The sequence below is a fragment of the Coregonus clupeaformis genome, chromosome 5, assembly GCF_020615455.1.
Source record: "Coregonus clupeaformis isolate EN_2021a chromosome 5, ASM2061545v1, whole genome shotgun sequence".
NCBI classification, from domain to species: Eukaryota; Metazoa; Chordata; class Actinopteri; order Salmoniformes; family Salmonidae; genus Coregonus; species Coregonus clupeaformis.
The window spans coordinates 28,740,212-28,763,018 of NC_059196.1; the positions used below are offsets into that span (position 1 = coordinate 28,740,212).

Sequence of the window (22,807 nt, forward strand, 5' to 3'; positions counted from 1 at the left end):
AAAATAAGAGCTGTGTTTCGTGTAGGCTTACCCTGGCGTGACGTTTTTATAACCATGTAAATCTCTGTCGGACAAGGTGACTTTTATCAATATATATTCGGCTCTATTTACTCTCAGATTCGAAAATGCTAATTAGAATCAACGTAGACATCATGCAAGACTACAAATCCCTGCAAACTCCTGCACGTCATCTCTAGCTGACACATTTGCTAACAGGTATTGTGTCAATTTAAATATTGCTCAAGACAATTCACAGAATTGTCAATTTAAAGAATTGTTTCCAATTTATTCATTACACAATTTAGCTAACATTAAATAGTTAATCCAGAGATTCTTACCTTTGCCTCGATTCGGCAGTCTCGTCCAGATCATCATGGCATTTGTAGTTCTTTATGATAGCCACATTAGCAGCTAATTAGCCATACAATTTGTTTGGGTAAATACAGGCGACTATATTGATAAAAATCACCTTGTCCTAGAGAGATTCACACGGTTATCAAAATGTCCTGCCAGGGTAAGCCTACAAGAAACACAGCCCTTATTTTAAGTGTTTCTAAAATTCCCTATGGAAAAAATTAATGGTGGAGAAATTATTAGAACCATTTCCTTGTTTGACCGCTAGGTTTTATTGGTATTATGACCTATACTATGGTACTCTATACAGCCCTATCCTATTTAAAGCAAATTAGGCATACATAGCCTAGGTAGGAAGCCTAGTGGTTAAGCACGTGTCGCTAGTAACTGAAGATTTGCTGGTTTGAATCCCCGAACTGACTAGGTGAAAAATCTGTTGATGTGCCCTTGAGCAAGGCACTTAACCCCAGTGATCTGAAAGTCGTTTTTTGGGGTTATCTGTATATATTTTTGACAACTTTTACTTTTACTTCACTACATTCCTAAAGAAAATATTGTACTTTTACTCCATACATTTTCCCTGACAACCCAAAGTACTTGTTACATTTTGAATGCTTAGCAGGAAAGGAAAATTGTGAAATTCATGCACTTATCAAGAGAACACGTGGTCATCCCTACTGCCTATGGTCTGGCGGACTCACTAAACACAAATGCATCTTTTGTAAATAATGTCTGAGTGTTGGAGTGTGCCCCTGGCTATCCGTACATTTTCTAAACAAGAAAATGGTGCCGTCTGCTTTGCTTAATATAAGGAATTTGAAATGATTTATACTTTGACTTTTGATACTTAAGTATATTTGAGCAATTACATTTACTTTTGCTCCTTAAGTATATTTAACACCAAATACTTTTAGACTTTTACTCAAGTAGTATTTTACTGGGTGACTTTCACTTTTACATGAGTAACTTTCTATTAAGGTATCTATACTTTTACTCAAGTATGACAATTGGGTACTTTTTCCACCACTGCTTAATCCTAATTGCTCTGGATAAGAGTGTCTGCTAAATGACTAAAAAGTTATGAACACTACTTCAATATTCTTTTAAAGGTTAATTGGAGGAACAGCACTGCAGTATCCTTTACACACACCTTTAAAAAAACATAAAAAATGCAATTCATGTTTTCTCATTTTCCAATAAAACACTTATCTTTCACTGATTAAATATTTCAAGATTTCAGCTACAAGTGAAGAACAGTGACATTTGTGTTGTGTTCACAGCTGAAAACCAATTGAATGTGATATGCCTTAACAAGGAACATCCCAAAGTGATTACCTACACTTGCTAAATTTGCCTTTCCAATTCGCTCCTCTCCTCCAGAGAGGAAGAGGCGAAGCGAGAGGATTTACTCCACGTGAGATAAGCTGTTTGTATGGAGATCTATGAGATAGTGTCAAGTTACGTGAGACTAATTTGATCAATTTAGTTTTGCCTGTTGTTCACACGCGTATCTGCCCTCTCATTGGATAGAATGGTCCCACCTGACCTCACTTGCCTTCGCTCATTGAGGACATGTATTTCAATTGTTAGATCGGTCACTCGGCTATCTTGCCAATATAATAGATCATCTTAGTCTCCGCTCATCTCTGGATATAAAAAGACCAGTGAGTCACGTGAGAAACTGTAGTGGGTCATATGATCGAAGGGAACGCACAAGAGTGCAGAGGACACTACACAAACCGAAACCAGTCCAGCAGGTGCTTCGAAGTACGGGGAAATATAGCCTACCTTTTTCTACTTGGGGCGATACTTAGGCTATTGCTCCTGGTCACTCTAGTTATTATCGTAGACTCAAATCTCTGCGTAGTTCTGTAAACAGAAGCGTGGTGTGACGCGATGAAGGTGAGCGGTGTGTTGCTGTGTGTGTTCCTGCTCTGGGCGGAGGGCTCCCGGGCTGATACCCCGGCCAACTGCACCTATGAAGATCTGTTGGGCTCCTGGGTGTTCCAGGTATCGACGGGAGGGAAAGACAAAGGCATTAACTGCTCTCTGATGGGTAAGAAATGGAGGGACACTAGCAGCGCGCAAACTTCTTGTTCCTAGAAACACGGAAGAACGAACCTACGTTTTAAGCAATCAAGCCGGCTATGTAACTTAATTGATTTTGATTGTTAACTTGACACAGTATCCAATTGCGTTTGTTTGTAGCCTATTGACTGCCTTTATTACTATCATTGATACAATGTTTGTTACAACTTATCCCGCTGCCCAATGTTACATCTCTATCCTGTTACTTTGCGATACAGAAGAACCCCAAAGTTGAATTGAGAATGAATTACCAAAATGTCTGCTGTTTGTGTTTTAAAAGACACCGTTGATAAGTCGATAACGGTGCACCTGGAGAAGCTGTCTGTGGCGGTGGACGACCTGGGAAACACGGGCTTCTTCACCCTTATCTACAATCAGGGCTTCGAGGTGGTCCTCAACGACTACAAGTGGTTCGGCTTCTTCAAGGTAGTTTTAAGCTCTCGCTTATTCAAGCGTTTCATTCAGGGCTAAAGTTTATCCTATAATGATAACAAACTATGATCTGTCGAAGTCTAGAACCTTTTTGGCAGACATGGAAATGCACTTGCCTTGCACACTAAGTTTCAGGCTCGTCAGACGCATGGCTGGTAACCTTCCCTGTAGTTGCTGGGTGACGCTGTTAAAGACAGATTACATCTCAATTACTACGTTATTGATACATTCAGGCTTGTGATTCAAAATTGCTTTCAGGGCTGTGTTGCAGCCTTTTTTATTCAGGGTTCTTTTGTTTTGCATTCAGCCCATTTTTTTTCTTTTTCACATGACTGCCCGGTGATTGTATCAGGGGAAATGTTCAGTGTTCTCCCTCCTACATGATAGAGGTGACTTGCAGACATCAATTATACTTCCTTTATTGAAACCGTCTGGACTTGTCTTGGCACACAGTGACTCAATGTCACACCACACATGCTTTACTCTAAAAGCCCATTAGGTACTTGTTGCTGTTCATAAAGCCAAACACTCTGCTCACTCTTATTGAAAGCCTTTATCAGGTTAATGGCCACATCTGACTTGTTGCACTTCTGCTTTTAAATAAGTGATATTTATTTTAATCTGCAACTCTGGCCGTAAAGATGAGGACATACAATATTTAATGTGATGTAATGTCTCCACACAACACACGGACGTGCACAAGCAGTGACTGAGTTTCTCCTCTGTTCCAGTACTCTGAGCAGGGCTCTGAGGTGACCAGCTACTGTGACCAGACTCTGCCAGGCTGGGTCCATGATGCTCTGGGGAACAACTGGGCCTGCTTCACTGCCAAGAGGGTCGTCCCATTACCCCCTCGCTCCGTACACACACACCACTACCCCCACAAGGACCTGTGAGTGTCCTTATGGGTTTTATAGATGTTTTGAGACACTATGAACAAGAATAATCATGGTCCCATTTTTACTGTTGCTCATATTAAAAAGCAAGCAGTCTGCTTGGCCTTTACTCTTTCTCTTTACATTGGCTGTCAGTCACTGCTCGTGTTTACTCACCCCCTCGGGCTGGTGTTTACTCACCCCCTCGGGCTGGTGTTTACTCACCCCCTCGGGCTGGTGTTTACTCACCCCTCGGGCTGGTGTTTACTCACCCCTCGGGCTGGTGTTTACTCCCCAGACTGCTCCATAGGTCCTACAAACACAACCTGGACTTCATTGACTCCATCAACGCGGCCCAGAGCTCCTGGAAAGCCATATCCTACAGCGAACATGAGACCTACACTCTGCAGCAGCTAATGCACAGGTCTGGGGGACCAGCCTCACACATCCCCAGGTACAGTCACTAACTTGTGAAACTATGACTTGTTGACACATTAATTCTATAGTCATTGTGGGGGACTTCCCACTACAGCCCCAAGGAAGAAGCAGGAGAAAATGAGTCATTCAGCTGTGAGATGTGACTTCTGAAAGAAAAGGGAGAGAAGTCATGACTGAGTCCGAGGGTAAAGGTTTGAGGGAGGAAGGCTAGTGCACACTTCAGGAGAGTATGGAATAGGATCACGTCAGTTGTGTTCAGTAGGTATGAAATAGGACTTTACAACAGCGGTACTACCTAAACGTGTCCAATAGGAACTCATTTTAGATTCATTGCAAAAAGTAAATCATGGAGGCCCTGGTTCTCTATGCTCCTCCCCAGACGTGTTGGCCCCGCCCCTGTGACAGCAACGCTAGTCAAGATGGCATCCGGCCTACCTGAGCGCTGGGACTGGCGAGACGTCAACGGCGTCAACTACCTCAGTCCTGTCCGCAACCAGGGTAACACGCACACCGGGTCAAATACCTACTCTTTTTTTATCATGACTCTTGGCAGTGTGTCCTCTCCCAACCCCTGTGTATAATGTTCAGCCTGTCTGCTGTGGCTGAGTGGACTTTGGAGTTCTCTACACAGCATGCAGTACCATTGGCACTCCTGTTAAAGAATGTAGACTGCTAAATCAAAGGCCACAGTCCCTCTGGATTATAGAGTAGCAATGTTCCCATCTCAACCCCGCATACACAGCATGCTCATATCTAGAGATCAAGCATAGTGAGTGGTTGGATAGCTGGCTGAGAGGGCCACTGCAGGGCTGGGATTTAGGCGCTCTGTTGAAGAGGGGATTTAATAGAGGCCTACTGCTGTGTGTATGGGAGAGAAAGTGGGGCCTTCTGCCCTGCCTTAGGGTTCATAACCAAAAAAACGATGGTTGCTGCCTGGGGCTAAAATAGGTTGACGATGATGCACTGACTGGGTGTCTGATTCTTACAGTGGTGGTTTTATAGCAGTGACGTTTTAGCTTGGTTGTGACAGTGCAGGGTTTGACTGGTACTGTCGGCTCCAGCTTCGTGTGGTAGCTGCTATTCCTTTTCCTCGATGGGAATGTTGGAAGCTCGCGTCAGGATCCAAACCAACAACACTGAGACTCCCATCTTCAGTCCACAGCAGGTTGTCTCCTGCTCCCAGTACTCCCAAGGTAATGCGTGCACATTGCATAATTGTATCTAAACTATGTGAGTATTTCTCCCATATCTCTAACCCTCTCACTGCTCTTCCTCCCTCTCAGGTTGTGACGGTGGTTTCCCCTACCTCATTGGGAAATACATCCAGGACTTTGGGGTTGTGGAAGAGTCATGTTATCCGTACGTTGGGAAGGATTCCCCTTGTGATGTTCCCGATGGCTGTCGCCGCCACTACGCCTCAGACTACAGCTACGTGGGAGGGTTCTATGGAGGTTGCAGTGAGTCTGCCATGATGCTGGAACTGGTCAAGAACGGACCCATAGGGGTGGCCTTTGAGGTGGGACACACACGTTGGCTAGTTTGTCTATTGGATAGCTCTATGTAATGGCCAGTATTAGTTTGCCAAGTATTATTCCTCACTGTTTTCCTCCAGGTGTACCCTGACTTCATGCACTATAAGGAGGGTATCTACCACCACACGGGCCTCCGTGACCCCTACAACCCATTTGAGCTGACCAACCACGCGGTGCTGCTGGTGGGCTATGGCCACTGTCACATGACCGGTCAGAAGTTCTGGGTGGTGAAGAACAGCTGGGGGACGGAATGGGGCGAGGGGGGCTTCTTCAGGATCCGCCGGGGATCAGACGAGTGTGCCATCGAGAGCATCGCGGTGGCAGCCAAGCCCATCCCCAAACTGTAGCGGGTTAGAGGGCAAGGGGCAATCTTTCGTCTTCCCAATTGGAACCTAGCCTGATACTTTGGGCCAAAGTCTGAAATGGTTTCTGTATTGAAATGGAGTTATTGTGTAGCTGAGAAGCTTAATCAAATGGCTGGAACATTTTTATATAAATAATCAGTAACTGTGTAAAGCTTTGCTAATTGCTCACTAGACTGTCTGATCCTTGCCATGCCAACCAAAGATTCATTCTTGGGGATGATGCCTAAAGGGAACCTGCTTTAATCCCTAATGTAACTGGGATTTGTAGATTTTTAATTAGTTCTGTAGTTAGTCTGGTGATTGATAGGAGGGCAGAGGACCTCTGCACTTTCTGTAATGTCTCCCCTGTGCTTCCCTATCTTGCCCTGTATTCTCCATATGTCCTCTGCTATGTCACTACTAGTCCTCACATCACTCATCTGTCCTCTCATATCGCTGTGTGATGTAAGTCTCCTGGGAACATTCAAAGGGATTGCTGTCTCATCAGTGTAGAAAGGGATCCAATATGTCAGTGCCTTGACTTCTCTCTCCCTTCAGAAGTGGTTGCTTTTCATTACTGTCCTGTAGTTTTCCATTATGATCACATGCATGCAAAGATTTGCACTGGTTTTGTCTTTTGAAAGAAAATGAATAAAGTTGCTTTTTACAATTATTAGTGGTGTTTACTACTTTTCTGACATGGATAGGGTTTCAGCTATATGCACAGAGATCTTATATTATTGATCGAACAATGCATGTCTTGCAAATCACTTTTCTGGAGTTGTACAACTAACTCCGATATTTGGAGGGGGCAAACTGAAGGAGAGGCTTCAGTCTTCAGATGGGTGCAGTCTCTCACGCCTCTGACCACGCTCTGAGCCCCGCAAGTCACAAGGTCCCGATATTCACTTTTCTGCCCCACTTCTCTGGGCGTTCCTTCCGGATCGCTAGAGCACACCGCTCCTCATTCTCGTGCCCGATCTTCTCCCTCTCTCCCATCACGGCGTATTAATGCTCTACCCTAGCGCTCCGCGGTCGCCATGCAGAACTACAAGGAGCACCTCTATAAGATCCTGGTAATAGGGGACCTGGGGGTGGGGAAGACTAGCATCATCAAGCGCTATGTCCACCAGAACTTCAGCCCCAACTACCGGGCCACGATAGGAGTGGACTTCGCCCTAAAGGTCCTTAACTGGGACCAAGAGACGGTTCGGCTACAGTTATGGGATATAGCAGGTAGGAGACGCATTACGCGTGACACTGATCAAATGGGAACACAGGCAGGCCCATTTTGGTTTTGTGCTATTTGGCCACTTGAATAAATTACATGTCATTAATGTAAGCGTTGAGGGATTGTCAATTAAGTTCCAGCGTAAGACACGGGATGGCGAGACTGGGGAGGGAACTGTAGTGGTCTCAGGTCGGTGGTTCCGTTCACTACAGATATTAGGTTCTGGGGAGTGGTCATTGGACAAGAAAGTGTAACAAAAGGATTGGACTTAATTGTGTACTGACGCCCACATACAGTATCAGACAAAATGTGTTATCAGATGTTTCATAGGACAACGGTTCTGTTCGTGTGTAAACGTTGGGAACCGTGGGCAGTTAAGGCCTATACGCATAAGGTGTTCCTCGAACCTCAAGTGAGTGTCGGTTATTGGAGAAATTTCTCTAACGCAGTGAGCGCTCTCCTTCTCCAGTCCCATGCGCTCTGGCCGGTACAGCCGGGGCGCACGCCCGCATGTACAGTCATGTGTCTAGCACTCATGTGAGGGAGATTTGGGGCTCAGAATGGGCTTATTGTGAATGAGAGCCGACAGGCTTCTTCTGGGATCGGGAATGCCGTCTCCACCTTCTGACTTGCAGCCTACTGTATTCAGAATATATTAATGCGTTGCTTCATTGAGCTCAATTTAGAGGGATATTGTGAACTATGTTTTCTCATATCCATTTAAATGGTTGTACTCCTCATGAGACATCATTGCAACATCCCAGTGTTAAGTGTGGCCTCTGCTAAGAGGTCCTAACCTTTATGGCACACGGGTTTTGACTTTACCCTGCCACTACATGATCAGAACCATTCAAAGCTTTGGAGTGAAACAGGTCTAGCAGCTTTCTGTGCAGCAACAAAAAAGTTGAGTCAGGAGAACTCATGTAAAGTATGTTGAAGTGGTCAACTTAAATTGAGCTCCATATCAAAATAGGAGTGTGTCATGTGGATGGTTGCTCAGCTTAGCTGATACTGATAACTCGGACGAGTTTCTGCCTGGCCTGAACTAGCCTTGCTCCATTAATCATGCCCTGGTAGAATGTCACACCTAGGCCCGATCCCAAATGCACCTCTAGTCTAGATCCTATGTCCTATGCACTTGTGGAGATCTGAGAGTATTTGACAGGTTGAAGCTGCAGCATACTGCTTTTACTAATCAATCATGCATAGGCAGTGGTGAAAAAATGACCCAATTGTCTTACTTGAGTAAAAGTAAAGATACTTTAATAGAAAATGACTCAAGTGAAAGTAACCCAGTAAAACTATTTTGTTTTTAAACATATACTTAAAAAAGATACTTAAGTAGTAATTTCAAATTCCTTATATTAAGCAACCCAGACGGTACGCAATTTGATTTTTACGGATATCCAGAGGCACACTCACAACATAAATAATTTACAAACAAATCATTTGTGTTTAGAGAGCGCAAGATCAGAGGGGGTAGGGATGACCAGGGATGTTCTCTTGATAAGTATTTGAATTGGACCATTTTCCTGACCTGCTAAGCATTCAAAATGTAACGAGTACTTTTGGGTGTCAGGGAAAATGTATGGAGTAAAAAGTACATTATTTTCTTTAGGAATGTACTAAAGCAGAAGTTTATTTTCATTAGTCCATTTTTGATATAGTCTCAAAATGTTTTGCATGTCAGTGATCGCATTTCAAGACATGTAACGTTCAAAATACAGAAATCTGGCCCCTATCATGTGATCGCTGACATGCAAAATGCATCATATGGGCCAGATTTCTGTATTTTGAAAGTTACATATCTTGAAAACTTGATTGCTGACATGCAAAACATTCTGGGACTATATCAACAATGGACTAATGAAACAAATACCAAAAGATAGTGTTTTGGGTGGAGTTTTCCTTTAAGTAGTACTTTAATGTATTTTTTATGAAGTACTTTACACCACTGGGTCTAGGCCCTATCAAAAACTATGGCTGTGTCCAGTAATGTCTGAACACACTGGTAAACCACTGATAGTCACTATAGAAGTGAGTGATAACGTCTGAACACACTGGTAAACAGCTTTGATAGTCACTATAGAAGTGAGTGATAACGTCTGAACACACTGGTAAACAGCTTTGATGGTGACCATAGAAGTCAGTGATGGGAGTCAGAGTAGCACATTCCACGTGTACTTATTACACTGTTGTTAGCAGAGGAATTTACACTGACCTCTCTCCCTCTCTCTCTCTCTCTCATTCTCTGGTGGTCTCTCTCTCTCTCTCTCTCTCTCTCTCTCTCTCTCTCTCTCTCTCTCTCTCTCTCTCTCTCTCTGGTGGTCTCTCTCTCTCTCTGGTGGTCTCCCTCTCTCTCTCTCTCTCTCTGGTGGTCTCCCTCTTTCTCTCTCTCTGGTGGTCTCCCTCTTTCTCTCTCCCCATTTTTTCTTTACCCCTCTCTCTCTGTCCTCCCTCTTTCTCTCTTCCCCCTCTCTCTCTCTTTCCCTCCCTCTCCCTTTCTGTCCCTCCCCTCTATAATGATAGTTGTCTGTGTGTGAAATCCCTCATCAGTCAGACTCATTTGTCTGTAATGGGAGTTGTGCTGTCTTTGGAAAGCCCATTACTACATTTGATCTGTGTGTGGCGTGTGATGTACCATGTCTGTCCACCTTGTCGTATTTTCCCGGGATTGGTTTATGAATGTGACCCTCCACGACTGTGACCAGGACTGTGTAGTGGACTCTTTGCCCTGAGGCAGTCTCAAGTAACCTTAATCTCAGTGGTGTTACCAGGGCTTGTGATATGGTATTAGAGTCAGGGGTGTGGCAACAAGACACTTTACTCCTGCTACTGCTATCAGTTACAGCTAACAATACTGTGTGTGTGTTTCAGGTCAGGAGCGGTTTGGGAACATGACGAGGGTGTACTACCGTGAGGCCATGGGGGCATTCATCGTGTTTGATGTGACGCGGCCTTCCTCCTTCGAAGCTGTCGCCAAGTGGAAGGAGGACCTGGACTCTAAACTCACGCTGGCCAATGGGAAAAATGTGGCCGCTGTGCTATTGGCTAATAAGTGTGACCAGGGGCGGGACGTGCTGACCAACAACGGGATCCAGATGGAGAAGTTCTGTCAGGAGAACGGCTTTGTGGGATGGTACGAGACTTCTGCCAAGGTGAGAACACGCATGCATTGCATGCGAGCGCACACACACACAAATAAGTACTTTAATGAGAACGTCTTATCACACCTCCATACACATTATTAACACAATGACACACACACACAGGCAGACTATGGAGTCATAGCACCTTGTACAGCTGTGGAATTTCACAGATGAATGAAAAGTGAGCACAGTCAGTTGGATCAAAGGCAGACGCACGCACACACACAACTCTCCTGTCCCGACACCCCGTATGCTAGTGGAGCTCAACATTCTGAGAGTCAGAAGAAGGTGAAAGGTCGTTACCATGGTTTACCAGATTTATGAGCTGCATTTCATTCCGAAAAGCTGTCCCTTTCTCCCTTTGTTCACTCCAGAAGTTAGTTCACCGTATACTTTCACCTATCCAGTCAGATTGATGAATGGGAGAGGGAGAAGCCAGAAGTAAGGGCACAACTCTTTGGAATGGAATGCAGCCTTCAGTCTCTAAACTCAAAGACAAGAGAGTGACGTAGAGAGTGAATTAGAAAGATGAAGAGAGTGAATTAGAGAGTAGAAAGTGATGTAGAGAGATACAGAGTGATGTAGAGGGTGATATAGAGAGGTGTAGAGTGTGATAGTGATGTAGAGAGGTGTGATAGTGATGTAGAGAGGTGTAGAGTGTGATAGTGATGTAGAGAGGTGTAGAGTGTGATAGTGGTGTAGAGAGGTGTAGAGTGTGATAGTGGTGTAGAGAGGTGTAGAGGGTGATAGTGGTGTAGAGAGGTGTAGAGGGTGATAGTGATGTAGAGAGGTGTAGAGGGTGATAGTGATGTAGAGAGGTGTAGAGTGTGATAGTGATGTAGAGAGGTGTAGAGGGTGATAGTGATGTAGAGAGGTGTAGAGTGTGATAGTGATATAGAGAGGTGTAGAGTGTGATAGTGATGTAGAGAGGTGTAGAGTGTGATAGTGATGTAGAGAGGTGTAGAGTGTGATAGTGGTGTAGAGGGTGATAGTGATGTAGAGAGGTGTAGAGGGTGATAGTGATGTAGAGAGGTGTAGAGTGTGATAGTGATGTAGAGAGGTGTAGAGTGTGATATTGATGTAGAGAGGTGTAGAACGTGATAGTGGTGTAGAGAGGTGTAGAGTGTGATAGTGGTGTAGAGAGGTGTAGAGGGTGATAGTGATGTAGAGAGGTGTAGAGGGTGATAGTGATGTAGAGAGGTGTAGAGTGTGATAGTGATGTAGAGAGGTGTAGAGGGTGATAGTGATGTAGAGAGGTGTAGAGTGTGATAGTGATATAGAGAGGTGTAGAGTGTGATAGTGATATAGAGAGGTGTAGAGTGTGATAGTGGTGTAGAGAGGTGTAGAGGGTGATAGTGGTGTAGAGTGTGATAGTGATGTAGAGAGGTGTAGAGTGTGATAGTGGTGTAGAGAGGTGTAGAGTGTGATAGTGGTGTAGAGTGTGATAGTGATGTAGAGAGGTGTAGAGTGTGATAGTGGTGTAGAGAGGTGTAGAGTGTGATAGTGGTGTAGAGAGGTGTAGAGTGTGATAGTGGTGTAGAGAGGTGATAGTGATATAGAGAGGTGTAGAGTGTGATAGTGGTGTAGAGAGGTGTAGAGTGTGATAGTGGTGTAGAGTGTGATAGTGATATAGAGAGGTGTAGAGTGTGATAGTGGTGTAGAGAGGTGTAGAGTGTGATAGTGGTGTAGAGAGGTGTAGAGTGTGATAGTGGTGTAGAGGGTGATAGTGATGTAGAGAGGTGTAGAGTGTGATAGTGATGTAGAGAGGTGTAAAGGGTGATAGTGATGTAGAGAGGTGTAGAGTGTGATAGTGATGTAGAGAGGTGTAATGGGTGATAGTGATGTAGAGAGGTGTAGAGTGTGATAGTGATGTAGAGAGGTGTGATAGTGATGTAGAGAGGTGTATAGTGTGAAAGTGATGTAGAGTGTGATAGTGGTGTAGAGAGGTGTAGAGTGTGATAGTGATGTAGAGAGGTGTAGAGTGTGATAGTGGTGTAGAGCGTGATAGTGATGTAGAGGGTGATAGTGATTTAGAGAGGTGTAGAGGGTGATAGTGATGTAGAGAGGTGTGATAGTGATGTAGAGAGGTGTAGAGTGTGATAGTGATGTAGAGAGGTGTAGAGTGTGATAGTGATGTAGAGAGGTGTAGAGCGTGATAGTGATGTAGAGGGTGATAGTGATTTAGAGAGGTGTAGAGGGTGATAGTGATGTAGAGAGGTGTGATAGTGAGGTAGAGAGGTATAGAGTGTGATAGTGATGTAGAGAGGTGTAGAGTGTGATAGTGATGTAGAGAGGTGTAGTGCGTGATAGTGGTGTAGAGAGGTGTAGAGCGTAATAGTGGTGTAGAGGGTGATAGTGATGTAGAGAGGTGTAGAGTGTGATAGTGATGTAGAGAGGTGTAGAGTGTGATAGTGATGTAGAGAGGTGTAGAGCGTGATAGTGATGTAGAGAGGTGTAGAGCGTGATAGTGGTGTAGAGGGTGATAGTGATGTAGAGAGGTGTAGAGTGTGATAGTGATGTAGAGAGGTGTAGAGTGTGATAGTGATGTAGAGAGGTGTAGAGTGTGATAGTGATGTAGAGAGGTGTAGAGTGTGATAGTGATGTAGAGAGGTGTAGAGGGTGATAGTGATGTAGAGAGGTGTAGAGTGTGATAGTGATGTAGAGAGGTGTAAAGGGTGATAGTGATGTAGAGAGGTGTAGAGCGTGATAGTGGTGTAGAGAGGTGTAGAGCGTGATAGTGATGTAGAGAGGTGTAGAGTGTGATAGTGATGTAGAGAGGTGTAGAGTGTGATAGTGGTGTAGAGCGTGATAGTGATGTAGAGAGGTGTAGAGTGTGATAGTGATGTAGAGAGGTGTAGAGTGTGATAGTGATGTAGAGAGGTGTAGAGTGTGATAGTGATGTAGAGAGGTGTAGAGGGTGATAGTGGTGTAGAGAGGTGTAGAGTGTGATAGTGGTGTAGAGGGTGATAGTGGTGTAGAGAGGTGTAGAGTGTGATAGTGGTGTAGAGGGTGATAGTGATGTAGAGAGGTGTAGAGCGTGATAGTGGTGTAGAGCGTGATAGTGGTGTAGAGGGTGATAGTGATGTAGAGAGGTGTAGAGGGTGATAGTGGTGTAGAGAGGTGTAGAGTGTGATAGTGGTGTAGAGAGGTGTAGAGCGTGATAGTGATGTAGAGAGGTGTAGAGTGTGATAGTGATGTAGAGGGTGATAGTGATGTAGAGAGGTGTAGAGGGTGATAGTGGTGTAGAGAGGTGTAGAGTGTGATAGTGATGTAGAGAGGTGTAGAGTGTGATAGTGATGTAGAGAGGTGTAGAGTGTGATAGTGGTGTAGAGAGGTGTAGAGGGTGATAGTGGTGTAGAGAGGTGTAGAGTGTGATAGTGGTGTAGAGTGTGATAGTGGTGTAGAGAGGTGTAGAGCGTGATAGTGAAGTAGAGAGGTGTAGAGTGTGATAGTGATGTAGAGAGGTGTAGAGTGTGATAGTGATGTAGAGAGGTGTAGAGTGTGATAGTGATGTAGAGAGGTGTAGAGTGTGATAGTGGTGTAGAGAGGTGTAGAGGGTGATAGTGGTGTAGAGAGGTGTAGAGTGTGATAGTGATGTAGAGAGGTGTAGAGGGTGATAGTGGTGTAGAGAGGTGTAGAGTGTGATAGTGATGTAGAGAGGTGTAGAGGGTGATAGTGATGTAGAGAGGTGTAGAGTGTGATAGTGATGTAGAGAGGTGTAGAGGGTGATAGTGGTGTAGAGAGGTGTAGAGTGTGATAGTGGTGTAGAGGGTGATAGTGGTGTAGAGAGGTGTAGAGTGTGATAGTGATGTAGAGAGGTGTAGAGGGTGATAGTGATGTAGAGAGGTGTAGAGTGTGATAGTGATGTAGAGAGGTGTAGAGTGTGATAGTGATGTAGAGAGGTGTAGAGTGTGATAGTGGTGTAGAGAGGTGTAGAGTGTGATAGTGGTGTAGAGTGGTGTAGAGTGTGATAGTGGTGTAGAGAGGTGTAGAGTGTGATAGTGGTGTAGAGAGGTGTAGAGGGTGATAGTGATGTAGAGAGGTGTAGAGGGTGATAGTGTTGCAGAGTGTGATAGTGATTTAGAGAGGTGTAGAGGGTGATAGTGATTTAGAGAGGTGTAGAGTGTGATAGTGATGTAGAGAGGTGTAGAGTGTGATAGTGATGTAGAGAGGTGTAGAGTGTGATAGTGGTGTAGAGAGGTGTAGAGTGTGATAGTGATGTAGAGAGGTGTAGAGTGTGATAGTGGTGTAGAGAGGTGTAGAGGGTGATAGTGATGTAGAGAGGTGTAGAGTGTGATAGTGGTGTAGAGAGGTGTAGAGTGTGATAGTGGTGTAGAGAGGTGTAGAGTGTGATAGTGGTGTAGAGGGTGATAGTGATGTAGAGAGGTGTAGAGTGTGATAGTGGTGTAGAGGGTGATAGTGATGTAGAGAGGTGTAGAGTGTGATAGTGATGTAGAGAGGTGTAGAGGGTGATAGTGATGTAGAGAGGTGTAGAGGGTGATAGTGGTGTAGAGAGGTGTAGAGTGTGATAGTGGTGTAGAGGGTGATAGTGGTGTAGAGAGGTGTAGAGCGTGATAGTGATGTAGAGAGGTGTAGAGTGTGATAGTGATGTAGAGAGGTGTAGAGTGTGATAGTGGTGTAGAGAGGTGTAGAGTGTGATAGTGATGTAGAGAGGTGTAGAGTGTGATAGTGATGTAGAGAGGTGTAGAGTGTGATAGTGATGTAGAGAGGTGTAGAGGGTGATAGTGGTGTAGAGAGGTGTAGAGTGTGATAGTGATGTAGAGAGGTGTAGAGGGTGATAGTGATGTAGAGAGGTGTAGAGGGTGATAGTGGTGTAGAGAGGTGTAGAGTGTGATAGTGATGTAGAGAGGTGTAGAGTGTGATAGTGGTGTAGAGAGGTGTAGAGTGTGATAGTGGTGTAGAGGGTGATAGTGATGTAGAGAGGTGTAGAGGGTGATAGTGATGTAGAGAGGTGTGATAGTGATGTAGAGAGGTGTAGAGTGTGATAGTGATGTAGAGAGGTGTAGAGTGTGATAGTGATGTAGAGAGGTGTAGAGCGTGATAGTGATGTAGAGAGGTGTAGAGTGTGATAGTGGTGTAGAGAGGTGTAGAGTGTGATAGTGGTGTAGAGAGGTGTAGAGTGTGATATTGATATAGAGAGGTGTAGAGTGTGATAGTGGTGTAGAGAGGTGTAGAGTGTGATAGTGGTGTAGAGAGGTGATAGTGATATAGAGAGGTGTAGAGTGTGATAGTGGTGTAGAGAGGTGTAGAGTGTGATAGTGGTGTAGAGTGTGATAGTGATATAGAGAGGTGTAGAGTGTGATAGTGGTGTAGAGAGGTGTAGAGTGTGATAGTGGTGTAGAGAGGTGTAGAGTGTGATAGTGGTGTAGAGGGTGATAGTGATGTAGAGAGGTGTAGAGTGTGATAGTGATGTAGAGAGGTGTAAAGGGTGATAGTGATGTAGAGAGGTGTAGAGTGTGATAGTGATGTAGAGAGGTGTAAAGGGTGATAGTGATGTAGAGAGGTGTAGAGTGTGATAGTGATGTAGAGAGGTGTGATAGTGATGTAGAGAGGTGTAGAGTGTGATAGTGATGTAGAGTGTGATAGTGGTGTAGAGAGGTGTAGAGTGTGATAGTGATGTAGAGAGGTGTAGAGTGTGATAGTGGTGTAGAGCGTGATAGTGATGTAGAGGGTGATAGTGATTTAGAGAGGTGTAGAGGGTGATAGTGATGTAGAGAGGTGTGATAGTGATGTAGAGAGGTGTAGAGTGTGATAGTGATGTAGAGAGGTGTAGAGTGTGATAGTGATGTAGAGAGGTGTAGAGCGTGATAGTGATGTAGAGGGTGATAGTGATTTAGAGAGGTGTAGAGGGTGATAGTGATGTAGAGAGGTGTGATAGTGATGTAGAGAGGTGTAGAGTGTGATAGTGATGTAGAGAGGTGTAGAGTGTGATAGTGATGTAGAGAGGTGTAGTGCGTGATAGTGGTGTAGAGAGGTGTAGAGCGTGATAGTGGTGTAGAGGGTGATAGTGATGTAGAGAGGTGTAGAGTGTGATAGTGATGTAGAGAGGTGTAGAGTGTGATAGTGATGTAGAGAGGTGTAGAGCGTGATAGTGATGTAGAGAGGTGTAGAGCGTGATAGTGTTGTAGAGGGTGATAGTGATGTAGAGAGGTGTAGAGTGTGATAGGGATGTAGAGAGGTGTAGAGTGTGATAGTGATGTAGAGAGGTGTAGAGTGTGATAGTGATGTAGAGAGGTGTAGAGTGTGATAGTGATGTAGAGAGGTGTAGAGGGTGATAGTGATGTAGAGAGGTGTAGAGTGTGATAGTGATGTAGAGAGGTGTAAAGGGTGATAGTGATGTAGAGAGGTGTAGAGCGTGATAGTGGTGTAGAGAGGTGTAGAGCGTGATAGTGATGTAGAGAGGTGTAGAGTGTGATAGTGATGTAGAGAGGTGTAGAGTGTGATAGTGGTGTAGAGCGTGATAGTGATGTAGAGAGGTGTAGAGTGTGATAGTGATGTAGAGAGGTGTAGAGTGTGATAGTGATGTAGAGAGGTGTAGAGTGTGATAGTGATGTAGAGAGGTGTAGAGGGTGATAGTGGTGTAGAGAGGTGTAGAGTGTGATAGTGGTGTAGAGGGTGATAGTGGTGTAGAGAGGTGTAGAGTGTGATAGTGGTGTAGAGGGTGATAGTGATGTAGAGAGGTGTAGAGCGTGATAGTGATGTAGAGCGGTGTGATAGTGATGTAGAGAGGTGTAGAGTGTGATAGTGATGTAGAGAGGTGTAGAGTGTGATAGTGATGTAGAGAGGTGTAGAGTGTGATAGTGATGTAGAGAGGTGTAGAGTGTGATAGTGATGTAGAGAGGTGTAGAGTGTGATAGTGGTGTAGAGAGGTGTAGAGTGTGATATTGATATAGAGAGGTGTAGAGTGTGATAGTGATGTAGAGAGGTGTAGAGTGTGATAGTGATGTAGAGAGGTGATAGTGATGTAGAGAGGTGTAGAGTGTGATAGTGATGTAGAGAGGTGTAGAGTGTGATAGTGGTGTAGAGATGAGAGGTGTAGAGTGTGATAGTGGTGTAGAGAGGTGTAGAGTGTGATAGTGGTGTAGAGAGGTGTAGAGTGTGATAGTGGTGTAGAGTGTGATAGTGATGTAGAGAGGTGTAGAGTGTGATAGTGATGTAGAGAGGTGTAGAGTGTGATAGTGATGTAGAGAGGTGTAGAGTGTGATAGTGATGTAGAGAGGTGTAGAGGGTGATAGTGATGTAGAGAGGTGTAGAGTGTGATAGTGATGTAGAGAGGTGTGATAGTGATGTAGAGAGGTGTATAGTGTGATAGTGATGTAGAGTGTGATAGTGGTGTAGAGAGGTGTAGAGTGTGATAGTGATGTAGAGAGGTGTAGAGTGTGATAGTGGTGTAGAGTGTGATGTAGAGGGTGATAGTGATGTAGAGAGGTGTAGAGGGTGATAGTGATGTAGAGAGGTGTGATAGTGATGTAGAGAGGTGTAGAGGGTGATAGTGATGTAGAGAGGTGTAGAGTGTGATAGTGATGTAGAGAGGTGTAGAGCGTGATAGTGATGTAGAGGGTGATAGTGATGTAGAGAGGTGTAGAGGGTGATAGTGATGTAGAGAGGTAGTAGAGTGTGATAGTGATGTAGAGAGGTGTAGAGTGTGATAGTGATGTAGAGAGGTGTAGAGTGTGATAGTGGTGTAGAGAGGTGTAGAGTGTAATAGTGGTGTAGAGTGGTGATAGTGATGTAGAGAGGTGTAGAGTGTGATAGTGGTGTAGAGAGGTGTAGAGTGTGATAGTGATGTAGAGAGGTGTAGAGGGTGATAGTGATGTAGAGAGGTGTAGAGTGTGATAGTGTTGTAGAGGGTGATAGTGATGTAGAGAGGTGTAGAGTGTGATAGTGATGTAGAGAGGTGTAGAGTGTGATAGTGATGTAGAGAGGTGTAGAGTGTGATAGTGATGTAGAGAGGTGTAGAGTGTGATAGTGGTGTAGAGAGGTGTAGAGTGTGATAGTGATGTAGAGAGGTGTAGAGTGTGATAGTGATGTAGAGAGGTGTAGAGGGTGATAGTGATGTAGAGAGGTGTAGAGTGTGATAGTGGTGTAGAGAGGTGTAGAGTGTGATAGTGATGTAGAGAGGTGTAGAGTGATAGTGATGTAGAGAGGTGTAGAGTGTGATAGTGGTGTAGAGAGGTGTAGAGTGTGATAGTGATGTAGAGAGGTGTAGAGTGTGATAGTGATGTAGAGAGGTGTAGAGTGTGATAGTGATGTAGAGAGGTGTAGAGGGTGATAGTGGTGTAGAGAGGTGTAGAGTGTGATAGTGGTGTAGAGGGTGATAGTGGTGTAGAGAGGTGTAGAGTGTGATAGTGGTGTAGAGGGTGATAGTGATGTAGAGAGGTGTAGAGTGTGATAGTGGTGTAGAGAGGTGTAGAGTGTGATAGTGATGTAGAGAGGTGTAGAGTGTGATAGTGATGTAGAGAGGTGTAGAGTGTGATAGTGATGTAGAGAGGTGTAGAGGGTGATAGTGATGTAGAGAGGTGTAGAGTGTGATAGTGATGTAGAGGTGTGATAGTGATGTAGAGAGGTGTAGAGGGTGATAGTGGTGTAGAGAGGTGTAGAGTGTGATAGTGATGTAGAGAGGTGTAGAGTGTGATAGTGATGTAGAGAGGTGTAGAGTGTGATAGTGGTGTAGAGAGGTGTAGAGTGTGATAGTGGTGTAGAGAGGTGTAGAGTGTGATAGTGGTGTAGAGAGTGATAGTGATGTAGAGAGGTGTAGAGTGTGATAGTGATGTAGAGAGGTGTGATAGTGATGTAGAGAGGTGTAGAGTGTGATAGTGATGTAGAGAGGTGTAGAGTGTGATAGTGATGTAGAGAGGTGTAGAGCGTGATAGTGATGTAGAGAGGTGTAGAGTGTGATAGTGGTGTAGAGAGGTGTAGAGTGTGATAGTGGTGTAGAGAGGTGTAGAGTGTGATATTGATATAGAGAGGTGTAGAGTGTGATAGTGGTGTAGAGAGGTGTAGAGTGTGATAGTGGTGTAGAGTGTGATAGTGGTGTAGAGAGGTGTAGCGTGTGATATTGATATAGAGAGGTGTAGAGTGTGATAGTGGTGTAGAGAGGTGTAGAGCGTGATAGTGGTGTAGAGAGGTGTAGAGTGTGATAGTGGTGTAGAGAGGTGTAGAGTGTGATAGTGGTGTAGAGAGGTGTAGAGTGTGATAGTGGTGTAGAGAGGTGTAGAGTGTGATAGTGATGTAGAGAGGTGTAGAGTGTGATAGTGGTGTAGAGAGGTGTAGAGTGTGATAGTGATTTAGAGAGGTGTAGAGCGTGATAGTGGTGTAGAGAGGTGTAGAGTGTGATAGTGGTGTAGAGAGGTGTAGAGTGTGATAGTGGTGTAGAGTGTGATAGTGATGTAGAGAGGTGTAGAGTGTGATAGTGATGTAGAGAGGTGTAGAGTGTGATAGTGGTGTAGAGAGGTGTAGAGTGTGATAGTGGTGTAGAGGGTGATAGTGATGTAGAGAGGTGTAGAGCGTGATAGTGATGTAGAGAGGTGTAGAGTGTGATAGTGGTGTAGAGAGGTGTAGAGTGTGATAGTGGTGTAGAGAGGTGTAGAGTGTGATATTGATATAGAGAGGTGTAGAGTGTGATAGTGGTGTAGAGAGGTGTAGAGTGTGATAGTGGTGTAGAGGGTGATAGTGATGTAGAGAGGTGTAGAGTGTGATAGTGGTGTAGAGAGGTGTAGAGTGTGATAGTGGTGTAGAGGGTGATAGTGATGTAGAGAGGTGTAGAGTGGTGTAGAGAGGTGTAGAGTGTGATAGTGATGTAGAGAGGTGTAGAGTGTGATAGTGGTGTAGAGAGGTGTAGAGTGTGATAGTGGTGTAGAGGGTGATAGTGATGTAGAGAGGTGTAGAGTGTGATAGTGGTGTAGAGAGGTGTAGAGTGTGATAGTGGTGTAGAGAGGTGTAGAGTGTGATAGTGATGTAGAGAGGTGTAGAGTGTGATAGTGGTGTAGAGAGGTGTAGAGTGTGATAGTGATTTAGAGAGGTGTAGAGCGTGATAGTGGTGTAGAGAGGTGTAGAGTGTGATAGTGGTGTAGAGAGGTGTAGAGGGTGATAGTGATGTAGAGTGTGATAGTGGTGTAGAGAGGTGTAGAGTGTGATAGTGGTGTAGAGAGGTGTAGAGTGTGATAGTGATTTAGAGAGGTGTAGAGGGTGATAGTGATTTAGAGAGGTGTAGAGGGTGATATAGCGCGTGATATAGAGTGATAGTGATGTGAGAGTGATAAAGAGCGTGATATATAGTGTGATGTAGAGAACAGTAAGACAAGTCCTTGAGCCTTTCAGTGGTTTTAGTTGATGAGTTCTCATCAAGTCCATATCCCTGAAGGTTACATAACTACATTTTTCTCTTCACATCTTAGTGGAAAGGCAAAATGACGCAAATTACTTATTTTCTCAGAAAGAGCTTTGTGTCCTTTGAGATTTGTGTGTGTGTGTGGAGCTCATGCTGAAAGGGAAGATGTCTGTCATGTGCCTGCTATTAGATAAAGCCCCCCTCTGTTACATGAACCCATTCTAAATGAAAGTGTGTTTATTTGTCTGTATTGTTTGTGGTTATATAGGCCTATTACAAGAGTCTATGAATATGCTCTTGTTCTGATAATGGGTAATGTGAAAGATTATTAGAGGTCTCTCTCTCTTTCTCTGTGTGTGTGGTAATGTAAGAGGTTATTAGAGAGGAAGTCTGCTGCAGACTACACTGTCACATCCTGAAGAGCAAGCTGATAAAGGACCTCATGAATATTCCATATTCACCTAATTCATTCTGCTGCTCAGCTCACCCTATGATCTGAGGAAGTGTGTGTGTGAGAGCGTTGTGTGTCTCTTGCGAAGCAGCTGCTGGAGGCTTGAAATATTCTAAAATCAGACTGGAGACTTTATCCCTGTCTTAAAGTTCTTCATCTCATTAACTTCTCATTAGTGATCACTGACCCTGTCCTCTCCTCACATGAACTCATAGTTCACCTCAGCCCCGAAGGCTTCATTACAGAAACCACACCACCATATTAACGTACGTATGTGTATTTATGTTTTAGTCTCATTATCAAACAGTTGCAATAGGTAGGAGATGCAGATGTCGCTGCAGATGAGCGTGTGTGTGTGTGTGTGTGTGTGTGAGTGAGTGAGTGCCCTTGACTGTCAACTTTTATTTCACACTTTTGTGGCTGCGAGTGTAGTTTTGTGGCTGTGGGTGTAGTTTTGTGGATACAAGTGTAGTTTTGTGGCTGCGAGTGTAGAAACACAACCAACATACTCACACGTACTGTACTGTATGCAGTGGTCTTGGAGTTGGACAGTAACTGATCAAATGTATTTTCTCCCCTTATGCCTTCCTTTTCTCTCTCTCTCTCTCTCTCTCTCTCTCTCTCTCTCTCTCTCTCTCTCTCTCTCTCTCTCTCTCTCTCTCTCTCTCTCTCCCTAGGAGAATATTAATATAGATGAAGCAGCTAACTGTCTGGTGAAGCATATCATCGCCAACGAGAATGATCTCCTCCAATCAGAAGTCCCAGACACCATCTCCCCGCAATTAAACTCTGGCAGGGGCGGGACCTGCTCCTCCTGTTTCAGATCATAGAACACCTCCACCACCATCACTACACACACCTCCACCAGGACCTCCACCACCGTCACTATACACACCTCCACCAGGACCTCCACCACCGTCACTACACACACCTCCACCAGGACCTCCACCACCGTCACTACACACACCTCCACCAGGACCTCCACCACCGTCACTACACACACCTCCACCAGGACCTCCACCACCGTCACTATACACACCTCCACCAGGACCTCCACCACCGTCACTATACACACCTCCACCAGGACCTCCACCACCGTCACTATACACACCTCCACCAGGACCTCCACCACCGTCACTATACACACCTCCACCAGGACCTCCACCACCGTCACTATACACACCTCCACCAGGACCTCCACCACCGTCACTATACACACCTCCACCAGGACCTCCACCACCATCACTACACACACCTCATAGATGTGGACAGAATAAAAACATTCCATTCCACTGGCCTCCTGCATGTGTGTACTGTATGTGAGAAGTATTTTTCTGTTGTTGGGAAGAATCCAGGAAGAATGCAGGAGCTCCACCACTCCCTCCCCTTCCAAATCAAATTGTATTTGTCACGTACAGAGTTTACAGCAGGTATAAAAGGTGAAGTGAAACGCTAACGCGCTAGCTCTCTCAACACAGCAGTACAATATCAATAATAATCAAAAGTTTAAAAAATAAAAAAAATAGCACGATATTAGAAGGTGATATGAAAGTAATACAACT

General features: G+C 44.6%; 2 protein-coding genes across 3 annotated transcripts; both read left to right on the forward strand.

Moving 5' to 3' along the window:
- The first annotated feature begins 1,998 nt into the window (after positions 1–1,998).
- LOC121566813 (dipeptidyl peptidase 1-like) lies at positions 1,999–6,736 on the forward strand. 2 transcript variants are annotated; one of them, XM_041876693.2, is made up of 8 exons: positions 1,999–2,410; positions 2,723–2,868; positions 3,606–3,766; positions 4,060–4,203; positions 4,567–4,685; positions 5,249–5,380; positions 5,471–5,703; positions 5,800–6,736. In XM_041876693.2, exons 1-8 carry the CDS (start codon positions 2,251–2,253, stop codon positions 6,064–6,066), a joined length of 1,362 nt encoding a protein of 453 aa, XP_041732627.1. In that variant the 5' UTR covers positions 1,999–2,250; the 3' UTR covers positions 6,067–6,736. The 2 variants fall into 2 exon arrangements, with proteins under 2 accessions (XP_041732627.1, XP_041732626.1); XM_041876692.2 differs by having other exon boundaries at positions 2,002–2,410; positions 4,048–4,203.
- A 254-nt stretch (positions 6,737–6,990) lies between these two features.
- On the forward strand, positions 6,991–22,152 carry LOC121567150 (ras-related protein Rab-38-like). Its single transcript, XM_041877090.2, has 3 exons — positions 6,991–7,299; positions 10,172–10,452; positions 21,923–22,152. Exons 1-3 carry the CDS (start codon positions 7,104–7,106, stop codon positions 22,073–22,075), a joined length of 630 nt encoding a protein of 209 aa, XP_041733024.1. The 5' UTR covers positions 6,991–7,103; the 3' UTR covers positions 22,076–22,152.
- Positions 22,153–22,807: the final 655 nt, after the last annotated feature.

Excerpts from the sequence above, each read along its gene's own strand:
- LOC121567150 (XM_041877090.2), top strand. The coding sequence starts at position 7,104 with ATGCAGAACTACAAGGAGCACCTCTATAAGATCCTGGTAATAGGGGAC. Across the intron at positions 7,300-10,171 it reads ACAGTTATGGGATATAGCAG|GTCAGGAGCGGTTTGGGAAC; the intron begins GTAGGAGACGCA and ends TGTGTGTTTCAG. Across the intron at positions 10,453-21,922 it reads GGTACGAGACTTCTGCCAAG|GAGAATATTAATATAGATGA; the intron begins GTGAGAACACGC and ends CTCTCTCCCTAG.
- LOC121566813 (XM_041876692.2), top strand. The coding sequence starts at position 2,251 with ATGAAGGTGAGCGGTGTGTTGCTGTGTGTGTTCCTGCTCTGGGCGGAG. Across the intron at positions 3,767-4,047 it reads CACTACCCCCACAAGGACCT|ACTGCTCCATAGGTCCTACA; the intron begins GTGAGTGTCCTT and ends TTTACTCCCCAG. Across the intron at positions 5,704-5,799 it reads CCATAGGGGTGGCCTTTGAG|GTGTACCCTGACTTCATGCA; the intron begins GTGGGACACACA and ends GTTTTCCTCCAG.